Below are 24,803 nucleotides of genomic sequence, written 5' to 3'. Positions count from 1 at the left end.
GTCAGCATTGGATGGCTGTGTGTCCTTTGGCAGCAAGGCCTGCAGGTGGCAGCGTGGAGATGGCTCAGGAAGTGTGTGCTGTAGTGGAAACAGAAGTGCTGCTCTTGGTAGGAGCAAGGGCGTGAAGATGCTGGGTCTGCTCTGATCTCAGGGCTGGCTTGGGCTGGGGAGAAATCCATTCTGACCCTCCGGACCAGGCCACTGAGAAGCCAGCTCTCTGATATGGATGTGGTCAGCCTGCCCTGGACCTCACACCCCGTCTGTCTACTTCCCAACCAGCTGCCTGCTCTACCAACCTCCAGAAACTCAGCTCTGCTTCCAGCTGAAAAGAATCTGCCCAGGCAGAGCAGGAAGCCTGTGGCATCCTCTGCCCAGCTCCACCTTGTGGGAGCAGGTGTCTCCTTTGTGGATGCTCCTCTCAAACCTGGTGATTGATTTGAGACCCGAAGCCAAGGTCATATTGCAAATAAGTTCAGAAGTAATTGAATGTAAAAATGTTTTTGTCAGCCTTTAGCCTGACTGTGGGGAATGTCTCATGCTTATAACCAGACTGAGATCATAACATGAAACTCACAAGGCCGTCGTTAGGTTATGTCTGCATCGAGGCGGTAGATGGCAGTGTGTGTAAAAAGCCCCCCTGCATATCTGGAGGCTCATCACTGCATCAGCCCACTTCCCCTGACTGTGGTGGTGAAGTGTCAAAGGAGGAAGGAGGAATGACTGGGAATGTCAAAGGAGTCCAGCATAGCTGGGTAGAACCACGTGCTACAGTTGGAAGCGGGGCATTTGTTGGTAATATGAATAGCAGCTTCACCCAGGTGAAAGTGGTTTTCCCCTGTTTCAAGCACCTCAGATCAGCAAGTCAGTGTTTGGGTGTTTTCAGATGTTATTGTGAATCCTGAGAAAATACAATTAATCTGTGCCTCTTTCTGATAACTTTTTTCTTATTCTAAGTCAGAAGAGCAGAGCAGGGTGGCACGGTCGGTATTCTCATCTCAAATTTGCACTTCCTATCTATTCTTTTAAATTTAGACACAGCCAGTGAGGTGCGGTGGCTCACACCTGTAATACCAGCACTTTGGGAGGCCAAGGCGGATGGATCAGGAGTTTGAAACCAGCCTGGCCAACACAGCAAAACCCCATCTCTACTAAAAATACAAAAAAATTAGCTTGGCTTGGTGGTGCGCGCCTGTAATCCCAGCTACTCAGGAGGCTGAGGCAGGAGAATCACTTGAACCCAGGAGGCAGAGGTTGCAGTAAGCTGAGGTCGCACCACTGCACTCCAGCCTGGGCAACAAGAGCGAAACTCCATCTCAAAAAATTAAAAATAAAAAATTAAATTAGGACACAGCCGAGGAAGTTTCTCAACTTAGAATCATTGCTGGGGCCAGTGTTTAGAGGACTGGGTTGGCCCTGCCAAAGTGGGCAGGCCAGTGTGTGTAGCATTGCAATTCATGTTTTATCTTTATGGGCCTTCTACGTTTCCAGTGGCCCCAAAGTCACAGGTGTCTGGAAGCAAAAATGTCAGGGCCATCTCTCCCTTATGTTTTAATGTCTCTGGTCTAGTCAAATGGGGGCACTCAACTCACCAAAGCATGTATGCAAGCCCTGAGACTTGATCCCTGAACGAGCGAGTTATTCTTTTTTTTTTTTTTTTTTTTTTTTTTTGAGACTGAGTCTCACTCTGTAGCTCAGGCTGGAGTACAGTGGCACAATCTCGCTCACTGCAACCTCTACCTCCCGGGTTCAAGCAATTCTCCTGCCTCAGCCTCCCGAGTAGCTAGGATTACAGGCACGTGCCACCATGCCCAGCTAATTTTTGTGTTTTTTTAGTAGAGATGGGATTTCACCATGTTGGCCAAGCTGGTCTTGAACTCCTGACCTCATGATCCACCCTCCTCGGCCTCCCAAAGTGCTGGGATTACAGGCGTGAGCCAGCCACCGTACCTGGCCACGAGCAAGTTATTCTTATCAGAGAAAAGCATCACCCAACAGCACAGCATCTGATAAGCACATTTGGGCTTCAGTTCTGTATTTGTTCAACTAGAGAGCTGAGTGCATGTCCTATGCTGAGTACTGTTAGGGTTGGGAATCTAGACACAGCTGGCTGTCACAGGGTGAACCCCAAAATTGGGGTTCAGCCTAAGAGGTCACATAGGTTCTTGGCTTTGGGCAGGAAGGAATTCAAGAGCAAGCCTACAGAGTAAAGTGAAAGCAAAGGAGTAACAGGGTGGCTACTCCATAGGAAGACCAGCCCTGAAGGCTGCTGGTTGGCTGTTTTTGTGGTTATTTCTTGATCAAATGCTAAATGAGGGGTGGATTATTCATGAGTTTTCTGGGAAAGGGGTAGGGAATTCCTGGAACTGAGGATTCCCCTTTCATACCATGTAGGGTAACTTCCACATGTTGCCATGACATTTGTAAACTGTCTTGGTGCCGGCGGGCATTTCCTACAGCATGCCAATGTGTTATAATTAGCATATGCCGAGCAGCCAGGAGACCTGACGTTGCTTTCATTGCCTTGTTGGTTTTGGCGGGTTTTGACTGGCTTCTTCACCACATACTGTTCTATTAGGGGTTCTTTGTGACCTGTATCTTGTGAAACCAGTCCTGCTGAATTCCTGTGTCAGCAGGGTCTCCTCCAGCAAATGCAGAGGCTCCCCAGGAGAGCACAAGGGGGCTCAATCAGTACGTGTAGGATGAAGGCATGGTGATGCTCCAGGAGGGACGATGGATGACTCCTCAGAAGCCTTCTCTGCTGCTGGTCCATAGTAAAGCCCCTTGAGTGCCTTCCTTACCTCCTTCACCATCATCTTGGTAACCACCAAGGTGTTGACTTGAGTGAGTTTCTGGCAAGAGCTCCAGAGCTCAGGTCTGCTGCACTAGGGAGGGAGGTGCACCCTTCCATTAAGAATGGGCTGGACGTGGTGGCTCACACCTGTAATCCCAACACTTTGGGAAGCCGAGGTGGGCACATCACCTGAGGTTGGGAGTTTGAGACCAGGCTGCCCAACATGGCAAAACCCCGTCCCTACTAAAAATACAAAAAAATTAGCCGGGCGTGTTGGCGACTCCCAGCTACTCAAGAGGCTGAGGCAGGAGAATCGCTTGGAGCCGAGATCATGCCACTGCACTGCGCTCCAGCCTGGGCAACAAGAGCACAACTCTGTGTCAAAAAAAAAAAAAAAAAAAGAATGTATCCAAGGCAAGAATCATTGCCCTAGGGCTCAGGGATATGGCTGTGGAGGTCTAGCCAGGGGCCAGGGTCCTGAACCTGCCAGCAGCCGAGGCTTCTTACAACCAGCTCCTCCCCATCAGGCAGATGTTCAAAATTCAGAGTCTTGTGCTGGGAGACTCGGCCCACTCCAGGCTTCTCCAGGGCTCCTTCGGCGACAGTGAGACTTCCCGTGGGTTTACTTACCTTCTTTTTTCTGCTGAGCCCTTTTACCTTTTGCCTTTGACATGGACTCTGAGGCCCTGGTGAGAGTCGTGAGGGCAAGGCTCCTGCTAGAGCTTCTAAAAACTCCTTTGGTAGCTCGCCCGCCAGGCAGTGACCAGATATTCTTCAGGCACAAAGGGTGCCTTGCGCTTATTTTTATTTTTATTTTTGTTTGTTTTTTTGAGATAGAGTCTCGCTCTGTCTCCCAGACTGGAATGCAATGGTGCAATCTCAGCTCACTGCAACCTCCACCCCTCTGGTTCAAGCAGTTCTCCTGCCTCAGCCTCCCAAGTAGCTGGGATTACAGGCACGCACCACCATGCCCAGCTGATTTTTGTATTTTTGGTAGAGATGGGGTTTCACCATGTTGGCCAGGCTGGTCTCAAACCCCAGACCTCAGGTGATCCACCTGCCTTGGCCTCCCAAAGTGCTGGGATCTCTTCTTATGCACATCACCATGTCTTTTTGTGAGTTCAACTCTTGATTTAAAGAAAAAAAAAAAAAAAACCCAACCCCTGTTCTTACTGTGCATTTGAAAATAGCAATGAATCATCCGAATGGCTTTGCCATTTTAAGCAGTTCCTCTCCAGAGAACATTTTCCTCCCTTTTGGTGTGGGTACAAGTTTTCCTTTATGCAGATTAATTTTAAATTGGAAAATCTACAAATACGAAAAGCATGCGTACACAGTTTATTTCCTTTATTATGTTAATGGACCCGAAGCACTGTTTTTCCCAAGAAGTCAACTTTTACATACTAGAATTACAACCAACCAGCCCTACACGGATCCCCACGCATCAGTTCTAGGCTGACTATGTAAAGAGTTGTCTCTTGATAGGGAGAGCAGTTTTCTGCTACTTTGCAGACTTTCCCTGTAGGGTGAGTGTAGCCACTGATATCTGAACAGATACTCAATCCTCACCCTTAGTTCCTTTTCTCACCCCATCCCACCTCCAAGCAAACATCAAACTCAGTTACAATGCAGTGGTTTCTGTCACTGTTTCCCCAGAAAAACGACCCACACGTTTCCCATTTGTGCTTGTTATTTAGAAAGCCAAGCTTGGCCCTGCTGGCAACAAAGTCATCAGTCCCTCTGAAGACAGGAAACAACCTTCCAACAACCTGGACCGAGTGAAACTCACCGACTTCAATTTCCTCATGGTGCTGGGGAAGGGGAGTTTTGGAAAGGTAAGAGGACAGTCATCTGCAAATGGGAGGGGCTTCTGCAGAGAATGTTGAATCAATTTTGTTCTCCCCGCAGTTTCCAGAACAGCACATTAGATTTCCCTGTGATTCGAAGTCAGGAGATCGAGACCATCCTGGCTAATACGGTGAAACCCCGTCTCTACTAAAAATACAAAAAATTAGCCAGGTGTGGTGGCGGGCACCTGTAGTCCCAGCTGCTTGGGAGGCTGAGGCCGGAGAATGGCATGAACCCGGGAGGGGGAGCTTGCAGTGAGCTGAGATTGCACCAGCCTGGGAGACAGAGCGAGACTCCGTCTCAAAAAAAGATTTCCCCATGATTTGTACAGTCGTCCAGAAGACCACCAGGATGGCAAAATGGTAGAAAGGAGAGGTTTATTGGTGATATCAGTTTGCAAACCCGGAAAAGAAAGTCTGTGGTGTGAAATGAAGGTGCCGTCTCTTTGACGAGAGAAAGGGCAGGTTGGGTTTTATGCCTCACAGGGTCCATGTTACACAGTAGAGTCATCCATATTCAACAGGTTTGGGGGGAAAGCTATACATATCTGTGAGGGAAGCCTAGCACAGGTACAACGGATGAACATATATGTAACATGCATCTCATGTTCACTTTGGTGTGGGGACTTAGCATTAAAATGAGGTGGAATTTGCCTAGGCACGGTGGCTCATGCCTGTAATTCCAGCACTTTGGGAGGCCAAGGCAGGCGGACCACTTGAGGTCAGGAGTTTGAGACCAGCCTGGCCAAAATGGTGAAAGCCTGTCTCTACTAAAAATACAAAAATTAGCTGGACATGGTGGTGTGCACCTGTGATCCCAGCTACTCGGGAAACTGAGGCAGGAGAATCACTGGAACCTGGGAGGTGGAAGTTGCAGTGAGCCAAGATTATGCCTCTGCACTCCAGCCTGGGCAACAGAGGGAGACTCCATCTCAAAAAAAAAAATTTAAGGGCTGGGCACAGTGGCTCACTCCTGTAATCCCAGCACTTTGGGAGGCTGAGATGGGCAGATCACAAGGTCAGGAGATTGGGAGCATCCTGGCTAACACGGTGAAACCCCATCTCTACTAAAAATACAACAAATTAGCTGGGCATGTTGGCAGGGCCTGTAGTCCCAGCTACCCGGGAGGCTGAGGCAGGAGAATGGCATGAATCCGGGAGGCAGAGCTTGCAGTGAGCCAAGATCACGCCACTGCACTCCAGCCTGGGGTACAGAGCGAGACTCTGTCTCAAAAAAAAAAAAAATTTAAAAAGGTGGAATTTGGCTTTTTAGATCAAAAGGTGAACCACAGGCCACAAAAACAGTTCGTGTGCAGGCTCTGCAAGCTGCTGAAACTGGCTTAAGGCCTGCAGATGCATTATAGAAAAGAATGTTTGTAAGGCCAGTCCTCTGTCCAGTCTGAGTCATAGTGATCTGGGTTGTCAATCAGAGTTAGGAGGGGCCTGGTAGCTCCTACTACTGAGGAATTTAGCAAGAGTGGTTTATCTTGTAGCTGTAGGGATTTAAAAATTTGCCATGCCAGCTGGGCCCTGAACCCTCACAACCCATAGATAACTGTTTCCTTAACTTTAGTGTTACCAGAAAGGGGTCCTGATCCAGACCCCAAGAGGAAGGTTCTTGGACCTCAAGCAAGAAAGAATTCAGAGCGAGTCCATAGAATAAAGCGAAAGTCAGTTTGTTAGAGAAGTAAAGAAACGAAAGAACAGCTACTCCACAGGCAGAGCAGCAGCATGGGCTGCTTCACTGAGTATACTTACAGGTATTTCTTGATCATATGCTAAACAAGGGTTTTATTATTCATGAGTTTTCTGGGAAAGGGGACGGGAATTCCCAGAACTGAGGGTTCCTCCATCTTTTAGACTATATAAGGTAACTTCCGGGCATTGCCATGGCATTTGTAAACTGCCAGGGCGCGGGTGGGAGTGTCTTTTCGCATGCTAATAATGCATATAATGAGCAGTGAGGGTAGCCAGAGGTTATTTTCATCGCCATCTTGGATTTGGTGCATTTTGGCCCGTTTCTTTACTGCATCCTGTTTTATCAGCAGGGTCTTTCTGACCTGTGTCTTGTGATACCAGCCCTGCTGACCTCCTATCTCATCCTGAGACTAAGAATGCCTGACCTCCTGGGGATGCGGCCCAGCAGATCTCAGCCTTATTTTTCCCATCCCTTATTCAAGATGGAGTCGCTCTGGTTCAAACGCCTCTGACATTAGGGTCCATCTTAGTTGATAAAGAGGCATCTGTTTGGTCTCTCGGATCAGAGTGCACAGTCCTCACCTGGTTTCTACTTCCTTAAAAACAACTGCATCCAAAAAGCTATAGTGGGTTCACTGCGTGTTACTATTTCTCAGTGTTCGGAACAGAGGGGATGCTCAGAAATGCTGGTTGATGAATAGTTTTCACAACTAAAAATTAAACGTGAACTTGTAGTAAACAAATACAATCATAAGAGATCCTGGCATGGGGTCTTCAGCAATTTGCCTGCGTCTCCAGTTGGTTTCTGTGACCCTACATTTCTTGATAGACCCAGGAACTAATTTCCAGCCTAGGCTCTTGACTTGTGGGATTATAAATGTCAGTCAGTTTTCACTCTAAGGATACTCCTGAAAAATGGGCATAATTCCAGACGAATCCTGATACAGAATGTTGAGTATTGATTTTCGTAGCCAAAACAGTGCCATCATGCGGCCGTGTCCTATACCATTTACAAATCTTGGCAGGGTTGAAGTTACGCAAATGCTGAAGGGACTGAATTTGTAGTGATGTGTAGAATTTCCAAATTTGCACATAAAGTTTAATATTATTATATCCCTCATTGACAGAGGTGCACAAACTGTCACTGAGCCATCACCTGGCCTGGTTCCTTCCCTCCACCCCCAAGATGTGTGCTTACAAGTGTTCAGGTTGTTCTTGACGTGTTCTCAGGTGATGCTTGCCGACAGGAAGGGCACAGAAGAACTGTATGCAATCAAAATCCTGAAGAAGGATGTGGTGATTCAGGATGACGACGTGGAGTGCACCATGGTAGAAAAACGAGTCTTGGCCCTGCTTGACAAACCCCCGTTCTTGACGCAGCTGCACTCCTGCTTCCAGACAGTGGTAAGGACCCTGGAGTGTACTTCTGTGATGCAGCACCCAGCTCTCAGGGCTGTGCCTCAGCCCAAAGCTTCTTAGCATCCTTGTTCCTTTGGAGAAGGCTGGAGAAAGGTGTGATGTGATGTCAAGCAGAGGTGGCTGGGGACCACCTCCCACCTGTCTCTCTGGTAGATATGGGGCATGCCTTTTCTGTGATGGCCTCTGCTTGGCATTCATGTCATTTAATTGAGCAAACATTTCTTTCTCTCTTTTCTTTGTTTTGAGACAGGATCTTGCTCTCTTGCTCAGGCTAGAGTGCAGTGGCGCAGTCACGGCCCACTGCAGTCTCAACTTCCCAGGCTTAGGCGATCCTCCTGCCTCAGCCTGCCAAGTTATTGGGACCACAGATGTACACCACCACACTCAGCTGATTTTTGTATTTTTAGTAGAGACAGGGTTTTGCCATGTTGCCCAGGCTGGTCTTGAACTCCTGAGCTCAAGCAATCCCCGTACGTTGGCCTCCTAAAGTGCTGGGATTACAGGTGTGAGTCACTGCGCCTCGCCTTAATTCAGCAAACATTTCCATGAAAGGTTTTCTTCATGCCTGGTACTGTGCTAAGACTTGGGGATACAAAAACAAAAAAAAATAACTCACGGTCTTGGCTTTTTTTTTTGTAATGGAGTCTCACTCTGTTGCCCAGGCTGGAGTGCAGTGGTGCGATCTCTGCTCACTGCATCCTCCACCTCCCAGGCTCAAGCGATTCTCCTGCCTCAGCCTCTCTGGTAGCTGGGATTACAGGCTCGTGCCACCACGCCCGGCTCATTTTTGTATTTTTAGTAGAGACAGGGTTTCACCATGTTGGCCAGGCCGGTCTTGAACCTCTGACCTCAGGTGATCCACCCGCCTCAGCCTCCCAAAGTGTTGGAATTACAGGCATGAGCCACCTCACCCGGCCACAGTCTTGGCTTTTTAAAACCACTGGTTCAGCTGCCAAACGTGGCATTGGAGCATAAGGAGATTTGATTTTGTAAGAGAGCATGTTCTTGTTCAGTGGCACACAACAGGGACTGGCAAACTGTGGTCTGTTCTCTATGGCCCCTGAGTTTAGGAAAGGTCACAACAAGGAAATCCAAAGAGTCATATATCGTGACATTCACATTTCAGCATCCATAAACAGCAGTTTTGGGACATCGCCACACTCCTTCCTGTGTCTGTCATCTACAGCTGCTTTTGAACCATGAAGGCAGCGTTGAGTCACGGCAAGAGACCCTCACAGCCTAAAGTATTAACCTACATACTGTCTGGCCCTTTATGGAAAAAGTTTGCTGAGCTCTGTCATAAAGTAAAACTAAATAGAGGACAAAAAAGAACATTCCAGAGCACTCATCTGTCCGTTGCAGGGTTTGCAAGTGGCCTGCAAGAAACAGAGATGTTTAGATGGCACCATAGTAAGATGTTGCCAGAGCTGGTCTTTCCACTCCTCAGAGGCTGTCCATTTTAAATATGACTCCGTAATCAGTAGCTATAATTGATGCGATTATTACTATTTTCAACTGCCCATTGATCAGAGATCGACTTTCTGTCTTACGCCTCTTTGAAAACTCTTGGGAGAAGCCTCTTGGTGCTTTTGGGCTTTAGAGTCTCAAAATGGCTTTGCAGCCACACGGAGCCCCTAGGTGTGCAGCAGCGGCTGTGGACTCCGGCACCGGCCACTACGTGTCAGCCTAGCGCTGGCGGCTGGATGAGCTTCCTGCTCCCAGTCATTCCCACTGACTCTGAATCAAGTCACACCAGGGAGAGACGAGGGAGCAGCATGCTCGGAAGAGACAACCGCAGCTCTGAATCCCAGCCCAGAGCCTGTAACCCTGGTTACCCTGATTAAGCTCTGGAAAGCTACAAAACAAAGACATGAAGATGAAATTAAAGTTCATAACAGGAAAACTAGAGATTGGGGCTCCCAGGGCTGCTTCCTGGCTATTAGCACAGCTTCATCATTTTTTTCTCCCTGTGCAGCACTTTAATGTTTAATAGCCTCTGTGAAATGGGGATGTTTTCTAGCAGAGAGCAGAGGTCATTATTTCACTGTTAAACCCCTCCGTCTCCCTGTCTGTCGCAGCATGATGTCCTCATGAATATGCAGATTTATTTGGGTCTATGATACATGCCAATCATGGGGCCAACACTTAACCTACCAGTGACAGAGAAAATAGAAAAACAGTGTTGGGGCATATTTCAGATGCAAAAGAACATTTGATTAGCCTCTCCATTTAGAGCCCCCTGTCCCATGTCCAGTATCATTGAGCATGTGTAATCCTAAGCCTAAGAGATGTGATTTCAGGAATAGTCATTTAAACACAATATTACATTAGAATGGCACGCCTCCCAGACACCGCAAACCAGGTTTTAAACATTTGGACCATGGAGAAGCACTAGTTAAAATGAAATAATTGCCTTATGTGGATTCCTCACACCATCCCTTACTTAGAAATTTATTATGTGGATAGGAAAATAGGGAAGAATGTTTGAGGCCATTACTATAATAGAGAGCATATGTAATAGGAAGGCACAGACACATTGATGGAGAGCCATTATTTCAGGGTTATGTAATGACTTTATACTTCCCAAGGCCCTCATGCAGTAGGGTTTATTACTTACTCTTTCTTTGGGAAAAACGTTAAAGAGCTCTAAACTGAGCAGATCTGCCCGTGCAGTCCCCATTTAACTAATGAGAAAGCAAAACACAACCTGTGAAGAGTAAAGGAAGCCGCTTGGCTGGGGAGGAGCCCTGCTCACATGTTGAACCTTGGTCTGCAGGATCGGCTGTACTTCGTCATGGAATATGTCAACGGTGGGGACCTCATGTACCACATTCAGCAAGTAGGAAAATTTAAGGAACCACAAGCAGTGTGAGTATTATTTTTAAAGTTCCTTAATTTGAGCAACCAAGTTCTACCAACTGGAAACTTACTTTTTTTTTTTTTTTCCCCTTGAGATGGAGGTCTCACTCTGTCACCCAGGCTGGAGTGCAGTGGCGCGACCTCGGCCCACTGTATCCTTCGCCTCCCGGGCTCAGGTGATTCTCCCACCTCAGCCTCCTGAGTACTGGGACTACAGGTGCGCACCACCATGCCTGGCTAAATTTCTGTGTTTTTGGTAGAGATGGGGTTTCACCATCTTGCCCAGGCTGGTCCCGAACTCCTGAGCTCAAACTGTCTACCCATCTCGGCCTCCCATAGTGCTGGGATTGCAGGCATGAGTGAGCCACCATGCCCAGCCTCAGCTGGGAACTTCTGCTGGATGAAATGGGAAAGTGGGATTCTGCCCAGTTTTAGGTTGAATAAGCCTAAACATGGGAGGCGGGGGCAGATACACTGGTAGGATCCATCTAAGATGATTCCTAAGGAGCAGTTTATTCTATTTCCAATATTTCCAGTAAACTGGAGATGGTGCCGTGTCCCCTCATCACCCAGATCCACCCTCATTGACGGAGTCATTCTTATCTATTGAACAAATGGTTATCACACACCTGCTCTGCACCAGGCACTGGGGGTATGAAAGGAACGAGGTGCTCCCTTTCCGGAGGGAGTTCACCCTCTGCCCTGGAGTCGGAAAAGTCACCTAACAATTAATAGTGCGTTGCTGTAACTTTAGAGACTGGCACAGGATACCACACAAGCCCCTAAAAATCAGGGGGAGAGGGAAGTGCGTCCCCAGGAAATGCCTAGCTCAGGTGGGGGAAGAGCCTTCCAGGAAGAGGTGTGAGCAGAGGCAGAAGCAAGTCCAGGGAAGCAGCCTTGCAGCTCTTCAGGTGTGGGAGATGCTCTGAGATTATTTGAGGGTGGGGGAGTTGGGGGGAGCCTGGTAGGTGGGGCTCTGGGTGAAGAGCCTGGTAAGGAGCCTGGCTGCGGAGGACGGAAGAGGGAAGGCACTGCAGTGGGGCTTGCACCGTCAGATTCAGTTTTTGCAGAGCTCTCTGTCTGGGGGAAGAAGGAAGCATGAATGGGAATGTAGAGGCCTGTGCAGGCGCTGGTGGGACCCTTTATAGATGAGAAGGAATGGAGCTGTAGTTAGGGCTTGACCTTGGAGCCAAAGAGGAATAAGTGTCTTTGAAAAACATCCTGGAGGAAGAAAAGCAGAACTTACTGTGGAGGAGAGAAGAGAGAAACCTCTTCCAGTGAGACCCCATTTTAGGCTTGGGTGGGGGCAGCCACCAAGGAGGAGGTGGTTTGGGGGTAGATTCATGAGCTCAGTTAAGAATGTTTTATTGGAACGCACCTTGCGTGACGGGATGCGGGAGTTGGCAGCACAGGAGGAAGACGTGGGCTCCAGGTGAAGATGAGAGATTCATCTGAGGGGTGTGGGGAACTGGGACTTTGGTGCTGGAAACATCATCTCACCTCTCAGGGGCCAGGAGGTCTCAGGAAACACCAGCGGAGTAAGCCTAAACAAAGGGCGAGTTTAGTTCCCCAGTGAGGAGGCCTCATGGGCATGTACCCTGATGAATGAAGTCAGCAACTGTTAATAGGATTCTGGCTGCTGTGCCATCTAAGAGATACATTGGAAGAATTTTTGGCCTGCGAGGGATTATCCACCCTAGGGAAGATTAACTGAAGGCAGAATAGGGAAATCTTTGGTTGCAAGCTTTAAAAGTGTGAAGGGAGATTTTTCTGCCCTTATTGTTCCTTTTCAGTTTTCAGAAATGCCTGTCCTTTTCTTCTGTCTGATGTTGTAGTTATAAAGCCTTAAAATACTCAGATTGTAAAATAAAGCCTGGTCACACAGGACTACAAACAGCAGATAGCACAGAGTCACCCTATGTTATGAAGTACTGTAAAGGTGTCTGGTCCAATATCCTTTCATTATATTATTTGTGTTGCAGAAAAGTTTAGAAAAGCATGAAAAATAATGTAAAGATCACCTGTAGTAATCCCATCTCTTCACCCTCCCCCTTCCTGTACTCTTCTAGCCTTCAGAGGTGGCCCCTCGTTAAGGGTTTGGTCTTGTCATTAGAGATTTTTTTTTCTCTGCTGGTGTAGACACATGTGCTTACTTTGAGCCTTCTGCATGTGATATTAGCACAGGCACAGTCTTGTGGCTTCTTGGACTTCAGAGACTCCTGAATGCTATGCAGATTTTTAAATATTCGCCCCCTTGTAATCTGAGTTTCAGCTATTAAGCTATTAACAATTTTGAAGTGATGGTAGTTACTGCTTTTTATTATGAATTATTTAAAAGAGTAAACTCAGATATGAATCATGATGTGTGTCTCATTTATTCCAACACTTGGAAGGAATGAAAACACTAGCTAAAGAGTTCATCACCCACTATACTTTGCCTTCCAGGGAGTAATTGTATTATACTTTCAAACACCAGTGTATTCTGTCAGTGAATAGGAAAATGGAAATTTTCTCTACTCTGCCATACTCCTGACATAGAATAGTCCAACTGGTATCCATTCTTTAAATGATTGTATTAGAAATTACTCTGCAGGCAATAAGCTACTTGGCCACCTTCCCCATGCGAAAATAAGAAGCCGGCCTCATTGGTTTTATTAGCTGTCTCATTCACGGATGAACTGGAGGACGAAGTGATGGAAGGAGGACTGGGGATTGGAAGAACACGTGAAGGCGATGCTGGTCTCTGAAAGCCTCTGGGTCCAACATTCTTTTCTCTCTTTGATGCTTGAACTTGAGAATGAAAAGTATATAGGCATCTAAAGAAGCAAGCGAGAAACCTGAAGCCTGTTTTCTTTTGCAGATTCTATGCGGCAGAGATTTCCATCGGATTGTTCTTTCTTCATAAAAGAGGAATCATTTATAGGTGTGTATTGAAGCCCTCCTACCAGCAGCTCAGCAGAGAGGTTAGCAGGGCTTCTGTGGGCATGTCACTCTGGAATGGCGACTTAAGATGCAGAGTTGATAACCCCCTAGGAGGAACAGAGACCTGCTGGGACCCACCTTCCTCCTCACCCTGGAAGCAAATCAGAGCCTCCTTCTGATTTCTAGACCTCAAAGATTTTATATCTTTTTTCTACTTTTTCCACAAGAAAACACATTTTTCTCTCCATTGACAGCTCCTTCCACTGCCTTGTCCTTGGAATGGAGGTCAGGGAGCAATGGAAACTGAATTCCTGCTACAGATGTTCAGCAGAAGGAGAACACAGGGAACTGGGGAGAGGCAAGGAAAGAAATCTGTTGAATTAAATTCTTCCTGTTAGTAGCTGCGCTGAAAGTCTGGTGCCAAAGAAGGAAGAATTTCTTCCAGTATTAATTGAAGCATAATTAGAAGGATATATGGCACAGGCAGAATGGAAGGGACATGTGTATGACCCAGTGAGGTGGTTCTAAACCCGTGATTTTGCAAACCTGGTCGTGTGTCAGACCCCCTGTGTGGGACATGAATAAATCAAATGATTGAGATTTCCCCAGATGTGCTCAATTGGACTCTCTAGAGTCACAGACACAGGCAAGATTGGGAATCACTAGTCCAGTCGTTTAGTCATCCATTCAGTATGCATTTAAGCACCTGCCATAGCCCAGGCACAATATTAGTCTCTGAAGATATCAACACACAGTAACAACTCCTGATAACTGCTCTCCGGGGACTTATAGTTAATATTGCCATTGAGCTGACAGGTATTCAAATATCCTTCTATTTCACCAGTTCCAAAGCAAACCATGTTATGTCATGGGAAGGACTCTGATTTAACCTGGTTCCTTGCAGGGATCTGAAGTTAGATAACGTCATGTTGGATTCAGAAGGACATATCAAAATTGCTGACTTTGGGATGTGCAAGGAACACATGATGGATGGAGTCACGACCAGGACCTTCTGTGGGACTCCAGATTACATCGCCCCAGAGGTAGGAACTCCGGTGCTCGTCTTCTAGACCGGGACTCCCAAGCTGTAAACACAGTCCTCTCATGGGATATGGGGTCACTGGCGAATCATGAAGTCATTGCATGGTCATGACCACTAAATGGATAAACTGGACAAAATAGACTAAAATAGAGGAAAGAGGAGAGCCCATTGCACATAGTAAGGTTGTGTCTTGCTTCCTGGAACTATTATTTGCTCCATGTGAACCAGTTGCTTGGGAAATTGCATTTCTTACATGGTCATGGTCAAAATCATTTAAGAAACACTGTTGGCCGGGCGTGGTGGCTCATGCCTATAATCCCAGCATTTTGGGAGGCCGAGGTGGGTGGATCATGAGGTCAGTAGTGCAAGACCAGCCTGGCCAACATGGTGAAACCCTGTCTCTACTAAAAATACAAAAAATTAGCTGGGCATGGTGGTGCATGCCTGTAATCCTAGCTACTTAGGAGGCTGAGGCAGGAGAATTGCTTGAACCCAGGAGGCGGAGGTTGCAGTGAGCTGAGATCACGCCATTGCACTGCATTGCATAGCGAGACTCTGTCCCCCCAGCCCTTCCCCCGCAAAAGACAACGCTGTTGAGTGGAGGGAATTGATTGTGAAAATACTCTGCGTGAAAAGCGGGGTGAGAAGGTGGTTGCAGTGATGGCGTTTTAGCAGCATCGGAGTGATGACTGTTCTAAACTGCATGTTGTCTGGTCTAGGAAGAACGTATCAGTGTGGTTCTAAGCAAAATGGTTCTGGGACTTGTATCTTGACAGCAGCGGCCCGGGTGCTCTGCTTTTGTTACAACACTTACTGAGGATTTTTTTTTCCTGTTTTATGAAACATCCCACATGCCAATGATAGAATTGGTTGTCACTGTAGAGCCAACTTTCCATCCACACACGGTCCTGTGGATGCCACAGTTTCTTCCCATCTGAACCCCAGCATGGTGGAGACCAACGCATCCAAAGCTGAGCCGGCTTCAGCTCTTCATACAGCCCTCAGATGAGCTGCTGGCAGCCGGTCTCACATGTATTCAACAGATTACCCCATGCATTTATCTCAGAGACAGTAGGGACAGTGAAAAAGGCACCCACAAGCTCAGAAGTCAGACCAGTGTGAGCTTCAATCTGGAATCAGTTATTTACAGGCTGTGGGGACTCGGGTGAGTTACTTAACGTCTCTGAACCCCGTTTCTTCAGCAGCACATTGGGGATAATATCCTCCTTGTAGAATTGCTGTGTGGATCAAAGTGCCTAATACAACATTTTGCATCTCGTAGACGCTCCATAGTCATTATTCCAAAAGGGAAGCTGCTTTTTATTCCTTTGTGAAGACCTTTTACTTTTATGATATTTCAAGACTGTGGACACGTAGACTTCATTTAGAAATTTAAATTCTGAATCGCATGGCGAGGGGTGATATGTGATCTTACTGGATAACTTACTGGGATTTTCCCCTAAAAGAACTCCCTTGTTAGCACTTCCAGACACGAGGTGAAATTAAGTAGTCTTATTTTTCAGATATGAATAGACAGGGTACTGTTAGAAATACAACCTCTTGATGTAGTATTTATTCCAAAGCCTGTTACTAGATGACAGGTATTAAGCAGGCTGTGATTATGAGACATTCAGGCTTCATTTAACAATTTAGCAGATGCTGTAAAAGCTTAGTAATGGGGAATGGCAGCATTTTTAGGAATAAAGGTGACATTGAACCTCATCTCTATTAAGACCAGGTCTCTCCTGTTCCGACAAATAACTCCTTGTGTTCAGTAACACCTCAGCTATCTCATAACACCAGGAGCAGCGGTGTCTGGCAGAGATGAAATTTTCCATATCATTAAGATTTGTCCGTTTGAGTGTCTTGTCTTTTTTCATTGTCGCGTTTCGGTATCATTCACGGTATGAGTTCCTGTTGCCACTGTAACAGATAACCACAAACTCAACGGTTTAAAATAACTCAGATTTATGTTGTGGTTCTGGAGATCAGAGTCCAAAATCGGCCTCACTGGGCTGAAGTCAAAGCGTGGGCAGGGTTGGTTTCCTCTGGAAGCTTTAGGGGAGAACCTGTTGCCATCCATGCCTTTTCCAATTTCAAGAGGCCACCTGCATTCCTTGGCTCGTGCCTTCTTTCCTCCTCCATGCAATGTAGCATCTTCCAATCTCTGTCTTTTCCGACTACAACTCTCCAGCCTCCCTCTTCTCCTACAAGGATCTTTGGGATTATATGGGGCCCACCTGGATAATCCAGGATCCTCTCCCTACCTCAAGATCCTTCATTTACCTCTGCAAAATCCTTTTTACCGCATAAAGGTAATATATTCACAGGTTCCAGGGATGAGGATGTGGACATCTGTAGGGGAGAGGGGACTTAGTCTATCAAACTGGTTATGTGTTGGAGAACCTTCTCACCGTCCCCAACAGGGACACCTAAACACACTTCTGGCATGTCTTGGTAACTTCAGGCATCTTCGTACACAGAATACTCTGCTCTCACTCTAGATACTTTCACATCTGAAGCCTTCATTCCCCTCCTTACATCTACTGTTCAAGCAATAATAGAGGAAGTGACTACCTTCTATTGTCTACCGTGTGCCAGGCACATGATAAACCTTCTCTTGGCTGGGTGCAGTGGCTCACTCCTGTAATCCCAGTGCTTTGGGAGTCCGAGGCAGATAGATCAATTGAGGTGGAAGTTCGAGACCAGCCTGGCCAACATAGTGAAACCCCGTCTCTACTAAAAAATACAAAAATTGGCTGGGCGTGATGGCAGGCATCTGTAATCCCAGCTGCCCAGGAGGCTAAGGCAGGAGAATCGCTTGAACCTGGGAGGTGGAGGTTTCAGTGAACTGAGATTGTGCCACTGCACTCCAGCCTGGGCAACAGAGTGAGACTCCGTTTCAAAAAAAATAAATAAATAAAATAAACTTTCTCTCATTTAATCCTCATGACAAGCCCCACAGGGAGGTAACATCAGACCTGTGTTTCAAATGAGGTGACAGAGGTGGTGAGTAACGTGTCTAAGGCCATGTTACTGAGAAATGCCAGAATTAGGCTTCGATTGCAAGCCCAGGTCACCTCTAAACCTTTGCACTGCTCACTACACTAAACTACTGGAAACTTTGAGTGAGTCACGTGTCCAGACAGCACTCTGCGTGCTTTCTGTCTTTAAGTGTGGTGCCACAAGGGATACAAAAATACATCAGATGGCCCTTGCCCTCCAAGTGCTTTCAGTTTATAAGAAGTGACATCATACTGACCAGCAGGAACAAAAATCTATATGTGGATTCCAGTTGGCTTTCATTGAAAACATCAGGCACCACTGCTTTGGAGAATCAATCAATAATCACTTTAGGTTGTTTCACCTTTTTTGTTGGCGTGTGTGTGTGTGTGTGTGTGTGTGTGTGTGAGTGTGATGGAGTCTTGCTCTATTGCCCAGGCTGGAGTGCAGTGGCGTGATCTCAGCTCACGGCAACCTCCACCTCCCAGGTCAAGCGATTCTCCTGCCTCAGCTTCCTGAGTAGCTGGGATTACAGGCACCAAGCCTGGCTAATTTTTGTATTGGTAGTAGAAACAGGGTTTCACCATGTTGGCCAGGCTGGTCTTGAACTCCTGACCTCAGGTGATCTACCTGCCTCGGCTTCCCAAAGTGCTAGGATTATTTTTTTTTTTTTTTTTAAGACAGAACCTCACTCTGTTGCCCAGGCTGGAGTGCCACAGCTCACTGCAGCCTCAACCTCCTGGGCTCAGGGCATCCTCCTGCCTCAGTCCCTGGGTTGCTGGTACTACAGGTATATGCCACCACCTGTGCCTAGCCTGTTCCAGCTTTGCTAGCATTTTTTCCTCCTGAGTGTTCAGTAATTTGTCATATTTGGCCACACGGATACTTACAGTATAGAGAAAGATCAAATAGGTTCAAGGTTTCAGAATGTGTGGAAAGGTTAAAATAATCCTGTCCTCTGTGCAAATACTCCTGTCAGGCAGAGACAAAATCATTATCTCGCATGGCATTTTCCTTAATAGGCAAAGCGGAGGCTTAAGTATTTATGGCTATTTGTTCAAAAACCTTGAAATCGATTAATACTGTAGCATCTCCCGAGCCAGCGAAGCCAAACTGAGGTGGAAAACGTCACTGACAGATGAGAGTTTGAAGTTGAAATGGACACCCACAGAAGGAGCACTCATCAGAAAATGATTCCTAAAGCTGACAGAGGGTCTTCTTCGCTTTGACATAGAAAGAATACTTCGGGGTGAATGAGAGTCCTTGAGCAGGCCGAGCAAAGGCTTGATTGGGATTTAATCCGTCTCTGAAAGTTAGTTATTTTAGACGTGTGAGATCCAGTCACAAGTCAAGTAGCTCCCAGCAGCCAAGAATCAGACTCCAGACACTAGCATTGCGCACGCTCTCCTGGAAGAAAGAGAAGCAGCAGGAAGAGTGTCTGCTGCTGGCCTGTTTCCCGAGAACCCCCTGCTGCAGTGAGAGCAAAGCTTTTCATTTTATTTATTTTATATAATTTTGTTCTATTAATTTTATTTTTTTAAAGACAGTTTTGGCCGGGCGCGGTGGCTCACACTTTGGGAGGCCGAGGCGGGAGGATAACAAGGTCAGGAGATCGAGACCATCCTGGTTAACATTGTGAAACCCCCATCTCTACTAAAAATACAAAAAATTAATCAGACGTGGTGGTGGGCGCCTGTAGTCCCAGCTACTCGGGAGGCTGAGGCAGGAGAATGGTGTGAACCCGGGAGGCGGAGCTTGCAGTGAGCTGAGATAGTGCCACTGCACTCCAGCCTGAGCGACAGAGCAGGACTCTGCCTCAAAAACAAAGACAGAGTTTTGCTCTGTCGTCCAGGCTGGAGTGCAGTGGCAATCATAGCTTCCTGCAGTCTCAATCTTCTGGGCTCAAGTGATGCTTCCACCTCAGCGTCTTGAGTAACTGGGACTATGAGCATGTGCCACCATGCCTGCTAATTTTAGAAAATTCTTTGTAGGGACAGGGGTCTCACTGTATTGCCCAGGCTGGTCTCAGTTTCCTGGGCTCCTCCTGCCTTGGCCTCCCAAAGTGCTAGAATTACAGGCCTGAGCCACTGTGCCTGGCGCTGAAGTGAAGCTTTTTCAAATGTGCCACGTAGAGTCTTCCTCACAGCATTGCTATGGCGGCTGCTACGTTAGACCACACACAAAGGACACCACCCCTGATGCACTGACTGCTCTGCACCAGCCCCCCCGAGCACTTCTGACTTGCCACATTTCATGCATGAGGAGAAGTTCAGTGACTTGCCCAAGGTCACACAGCTGGTAAGAGCAAAGATGGGATTTGGATCCGAGACGTTCTGACAGGAGCACATACATTCTTTCTACCTGTTGCATTGTCTCCAGAGATAACGGGAGAAAAAGCAGGTAAAAGTGAGCGCTCAGTTCGGGCCATGTTTTCTTGGCCGCTCACTCATCTCAACGGGAATCAGGGACCTGAGTCATCAGAGATGCAGTGAGTGACGCTGAATTGCATTCCGGCTGTTAACCCCAGGGAGATCCCTTAGAAACCAAGGGGGATCCAGCCACACGTAAGCCCCTCCCCAGCACATGGGCATTGATCTGTTGGCATGTTTAGGGTGCCCCCTGAGTGCTGGGTGCTGTTCCATGCCTGGGGGTGCTGGGCCAGAAAGAGAAGCCCAGAGGAGAGCTGATCTGTTGGCATGTTCAGGGTGCCCCCTGAGTGCTGGGTGCTGTCCATGCCTGGGGGTGCCGGGCCAGAAAGAGGAGCCCAGAGGAGAGCTGGGAGGAGGGCCTTGGAGCTGGAGGCAGCTGGAAATCAGTGACTGCAGCCCAGGAGGGCAGTGGATTTCAAGAGGTGGAGAGGGCAGTATTCTCGGCAGTAACAGATGGTGCCTCCAACACCGCTGAAATTTCCAGGGAAGAAGCTTGCAGACATGGTTTCCTGCCCTGCAGCCAGCTGCCTGTTAGCAGATGGATATACTCCTGGGAGGACCGGGGACTGCATGGGTCCAGAGAGCTGGAGAGCCATCCTGGGGTCACAGCTTTTGCGTTCCCGCCCTACAGGAATGCCAGCTCAGTGATGCCTGGGACAGCAGCCAGATTCCTGCATTTTTATGTAAAATACACCTAATTGTTCCAAGTTGGCCCTAACATATGTTTTTTAACATGTGTATACAGGTGAAATTCAGCCAATGGGCTATCACCTGTGACCTCTCTTCCTGAGGTCAAGAGTCTTATTAATATTTGAGGGGAGCATATTAAAGATGGGAGGTAAAAAGACCAAGGGATGTCCAGAGAGGGGAAGCACTAGACAGTGGTCTCATTCTTGGACCCCAAGGAAGGCAACTGTTCATGAATTCAGGGTGGCCAGGGACCGAGAGGTCCAGCAGACAGGGATGGGTTGGGCAGAAGATCTAGCCACAGGGAGCCAATGATCCCTGAGAGAGCAGTGTCGGTAACGACGCTGGGATGGGGTGAGTGTGAGCATCGGCAGAGGACCCTCCTTTGAGGACATCTGTGGTAAATGGAAGGAAGGCTGACCATGGTAAGGACACCTTTCCCCCTCAGCTTCAGGAGGAAGGTGAAGGGCACACAGGAGACCTCATGGTGGCAGGAAAGCTGAAACCCCTCCCTGGCCGGTCTGCATCTTCAGAGGGTGACATCAGGAAGGGCTGCTGCAGCCCTGCACGTGGGAGATGGTTTGGAAGGAGGTCCACAGGGAGCATGATGAGAGAGCAGAGACCCCAGAGCCGGGAAAGCCTGGGGCAGGGTGCACATCGACGATAACTCCCAGGCAAGGCTCAGCAGGCCTGGTAGGGGGAGAAAAGGGAGTGCTCAGGACTGGGGGCTGTCCAGGGGAGGCAGCTGAGCCTCCTAGAAGTGACCCTCAAGGTACTGGGAACGAGTGAGTGGGGCAGGAAGGGAGTCAAGGATTTGTCAGAGCACAATTGAGGGGCCAGGGTCCCAAAGAGCATAGAGACTATGGGAGAAAGTGGGGGCAGGCCCTGTGCACAGGGCTCTGAATTAGGTATCCTGGAGAAGCTGAAGCCTTTACAGGCACCCCAAGACCCTTTAGCACCTGGGCCCCCCATTCCCTCCCTGACCTCCACCCCCTGCCATCCACACCTCCGGATCTCTCTAGACCCGTTGCACTAGCTCCCTTTCCTCTCTCCAATTTGCCAGACACCTCCATCCTCAGGCCAGTTCCTCTTCTCGTTCCCTCCACCCAGCATGACCCACCCCAGGCATCACCTTGGGGAGGCCCCCTGCCCTGGTGACCCTGTTTAAACCTGCAAACCTCCAGTCCCATCCAGCACTGCTGACCCCTGTCCCTGCTGTTTTTCCATGGCACTCGTCTCCCTTGGAGGGACAAAGATGTACTCCTGGATTGATTTTTCAGTCTGTCTCACCAAGCTCCACCAAAGGCAGAATTTCATCTGGTGTTGGCTGCTGTGCCCCCACCCCAGGGTCTGGAGCAGTGCCTGACACTCAGTGTGTACTTGGCATGGGTGCCTGCACACAGCACTCCTAGATGTGGCCACCTAGGAATCTGCAGTGGAGACACCGCAAGAGGACAGAGATGAAGGCTTGGAGACTGAGAGGGGTGGGACTCTTTAGCCAGGTGATTGGAAGGGTGACTTCCAAGGCCGTCACAGGTGTAGGGCTGATGATATGTGACACAGTGCAGAGAAGGGCCACACCACCTCATGTCATCGGCTGAAGACAGCCAGCAGGTTGGGGGACCTGAGTGTCTGAAGGTCGATGGGACATCAGTCCAGGTCCCTGAGACAGCCCCAGCTGCCCCTAGAGACTTCACCTGGCCTGTGGGGAAAGGGCTGTAGAGAGGAATAGAAAATAAGAGTAAAGGTTCAAAGAGAAAATAACTCGTGTTATACATGCAGCCAGGCAGTCAGGCAATAAATTAGGACTCGCCACCAAGAAGAAAGGGGGAGAATGAGGTATAGGGAGATAAAAGCCAATCAGTGCCAGCAATGGCTCCTCTGAGATCAGCTGCTCCTGAACCATGGGCCCCACACCAGCCCAGCCCAGCACAGACAGGGACAAAGAAAAGCACCTGATGAAAGAAAGAGAATGATAAACCAAAGGGCGGCTAGCTTTCTATCAAAGGCCAGTTTCCCTCTATGGAGGGTCATGGTCCAGTGACTCCAGCGTTGCAAGAGAAGATGAAGCCGCCGCTTTTCCTCAAAGAAATATTTAAAGAGCCAAAGCCAGGCTTTCCTTTGGGGTTGTCTTTAAGTTGTGCAATTCTCAGATCTTTCCTAGGAATTATGTTGGTTTTATTATCTCATATATTGTATTGTCTGCCCGCAGCTCTTTTACTGTCTCATCATTCTCCCGGCCTTGGAGTTTAATCAGTTTAGCCTCTTCTCTGGAGCACTGGGCACCTTCTGTGATACTGTGGTCTATGAAACAAATGCGGCCCACTCCTTTCTTTTGAGCCTCCCCCCACTTCCAATCCTTCCTCCAGAAATAACTAGCTCCTGATGGCTTCGCTGCCCTTGGCGAATGCCTGCTACATCCCAGACCAGGGCTGAGCGCCTTGTGTATTTTGTTTAATCCTAAGTCAATTCTAATTCCTAGATGGTGAAACTGAGGCACAGAGATTTGTTAATTTTCCCCACCTCCCCAGTTCAAGGCAGACGTGGCTTTGAACACAGGACTCAGCAACTTTTCCCTGCAGTGACTATTACCCTGGGAGGAAGGGCCTGCAGACATCAGCTCCGATGCTACCCAGACAACATGTCACTCCACATGTGCCAGTGAGCTGCTCTAACAGGCCCGTTACCGGCTTTCAGAGCCCGGATAATGCTCTGTTAGATTTTTACTCCTGGTATTTGGCGGCATGCATTAATTAGCCCTTTATTTAGGGATTTGCTCAAATCCTGTAAAAGTGGGTCAGAGATTTCTGTGCTTTATTTCACCTCTTTCTTTGTAACATTGCCCAGGCGATGGCAGGATGGAGGTGGGTATCACGAGAGATTACTAACATTTGTTCATTTCTTGCTATGCACCATGCACTTAACGCCTGTCATCACATTTAATTCTTACAATAGCCCTCTAAGGTAAGTGGTATTATTCATGCTTTACAAACACTGTAAAGGAGACTTGGAGAGGAGAAGGGACCTGCCCAGGGCTCACAGATGGCACGTGGCAGGGGCGGAATGCTGGCCTGCCAGCCTCAGAGCACAGACTGGCACCCTGATGCCATCCACAGCCAGTTGTCACGTCAGTGTATCACTTATTGCCCTGTCTCCAAATCATATCTGTAGAGATCCACTAGACTTTGAGACTTCCTGGTTCTGGAAAATCTTTTAATCCAGCTAATAAAGCTCTTACAGACACAAAAGTTACTCCTAACTCACACTTTATTCCTGTACCGCACAAGCAGTTATTTTGTTCTGATGCACAATTAACATTTTGCATAGCTTCTCTGCTGACCCCAGAGGAGGCCTGAGACGAGCAGGGTCCTATAGGTGGGTGCTGAGCTGGGATTCCTGCCCAGCTTTTCCCCAGCACCTGCTAGCCCCCTGCCACCCTTGGAGGGAGAGACCAGGGACAAGGGCTGCTGCTTCCTTCCTCCCAGGAAGCATGGCTGGGGGGGCCTCAGGAAACTTACAATCATGGCGGAAGGTGAAGGGGAAGCAGGCACATCTTCCATAGCCGGAGCAAGAGCAAGAGAGAGAGCAGGGGGGTGCTACACACTTTCAAACAACCATATCTCATGAGAGCTCTGCCACGAGAATAGCACTAGGCGGATGATGCTAAACCATTCATGAGAAACTGCTCCCATGAGCCAGTCACCTCCCACCAGGCCCCACCTCCAGCACTGGGGATTACATTTCAAAATGAAATGTGGGTGGGGACACAGATCCAAACTGTATTATAAACTCTGGCTACAGTACTGCTATTTTAAGAACTTGGGGTGCCATCTGTATAATAGGGTATACTCATAGCATCTTCCTCAAAGCCCAACTTTGAGGGCTCGGTGAGTCTGGCCGTAATGACTTAGCCTGCCTTAGAGGGAGCATCCAGAAAGCCTTGTCCATTATTTGGCAGTTGTTTCAATTATCTATTGATGTGTAATCGCCCCAGAACATAATGGCTTAAAACAATAATCACGTTGTGCTGGACGCGGTGGCTCACACCTGTAATCCCAGCACTTTGGGAGGCCGGGGGTGGGAGGATCACTTGAGGCCAGGAGTTC

At 48.1% G+C, this 24,803-nt stretch overlaps 1 protein-coding gene across 1 annotated transcript in view; it reads left to right on the top strand.

Annotated features, from left to right (window-relative positions):
* The window catches only part of PRKCA (protein kinase C, alpha), a 329,541-nt gene that overhangs the window by 243,019 nt on the left and 61,719 nt on the right, over positions 1-24,803 (top strand). Inside the window, exons 8-12 of the mRNA XM_011992150.1 lie at positions 4,489-4,626; positions 7,567-7,740; positions 10,532-10,623; positions 13,475-13,537; positions 14,441-14,579. Coding sequence (XP_011847540.1) covers positions 4,489-4,626; positions 7,567-7,740; positions 10,532-10,623; positions 13,475-13,537; positions 14,441-14,579 — 606 coding nt within the window. The remainder of the gene's footprint in view (positions 1-4,488; positions 4,627-7,566; positions 7,741-10,531; positions 10,624-13,474; positions 13,538-14,440; positions 14,580-24,803) is intronic.

The sequence above is a fragment of the Mandrillus leucophaeus genome, unplaced genomic scaffold (assembly GCF_000951045.1).
Source record: "Mandrillus leucophaeus isolate KB7577 unplaced genomic scaffold, Mleu.le_1.0 Scaffold404, whole genome shotgun sequence".
In the NCBI taxonomy this organism is placed as follows: Eukaryota; Metazoa; Chordata; class Mammalia; order Primates; family Cercopithecidae; genus Mandrillus; species Mandrillus leucophaeus.
This window is presented reverse-complemented; position numbering and strand designations above follow the sequence as displayed.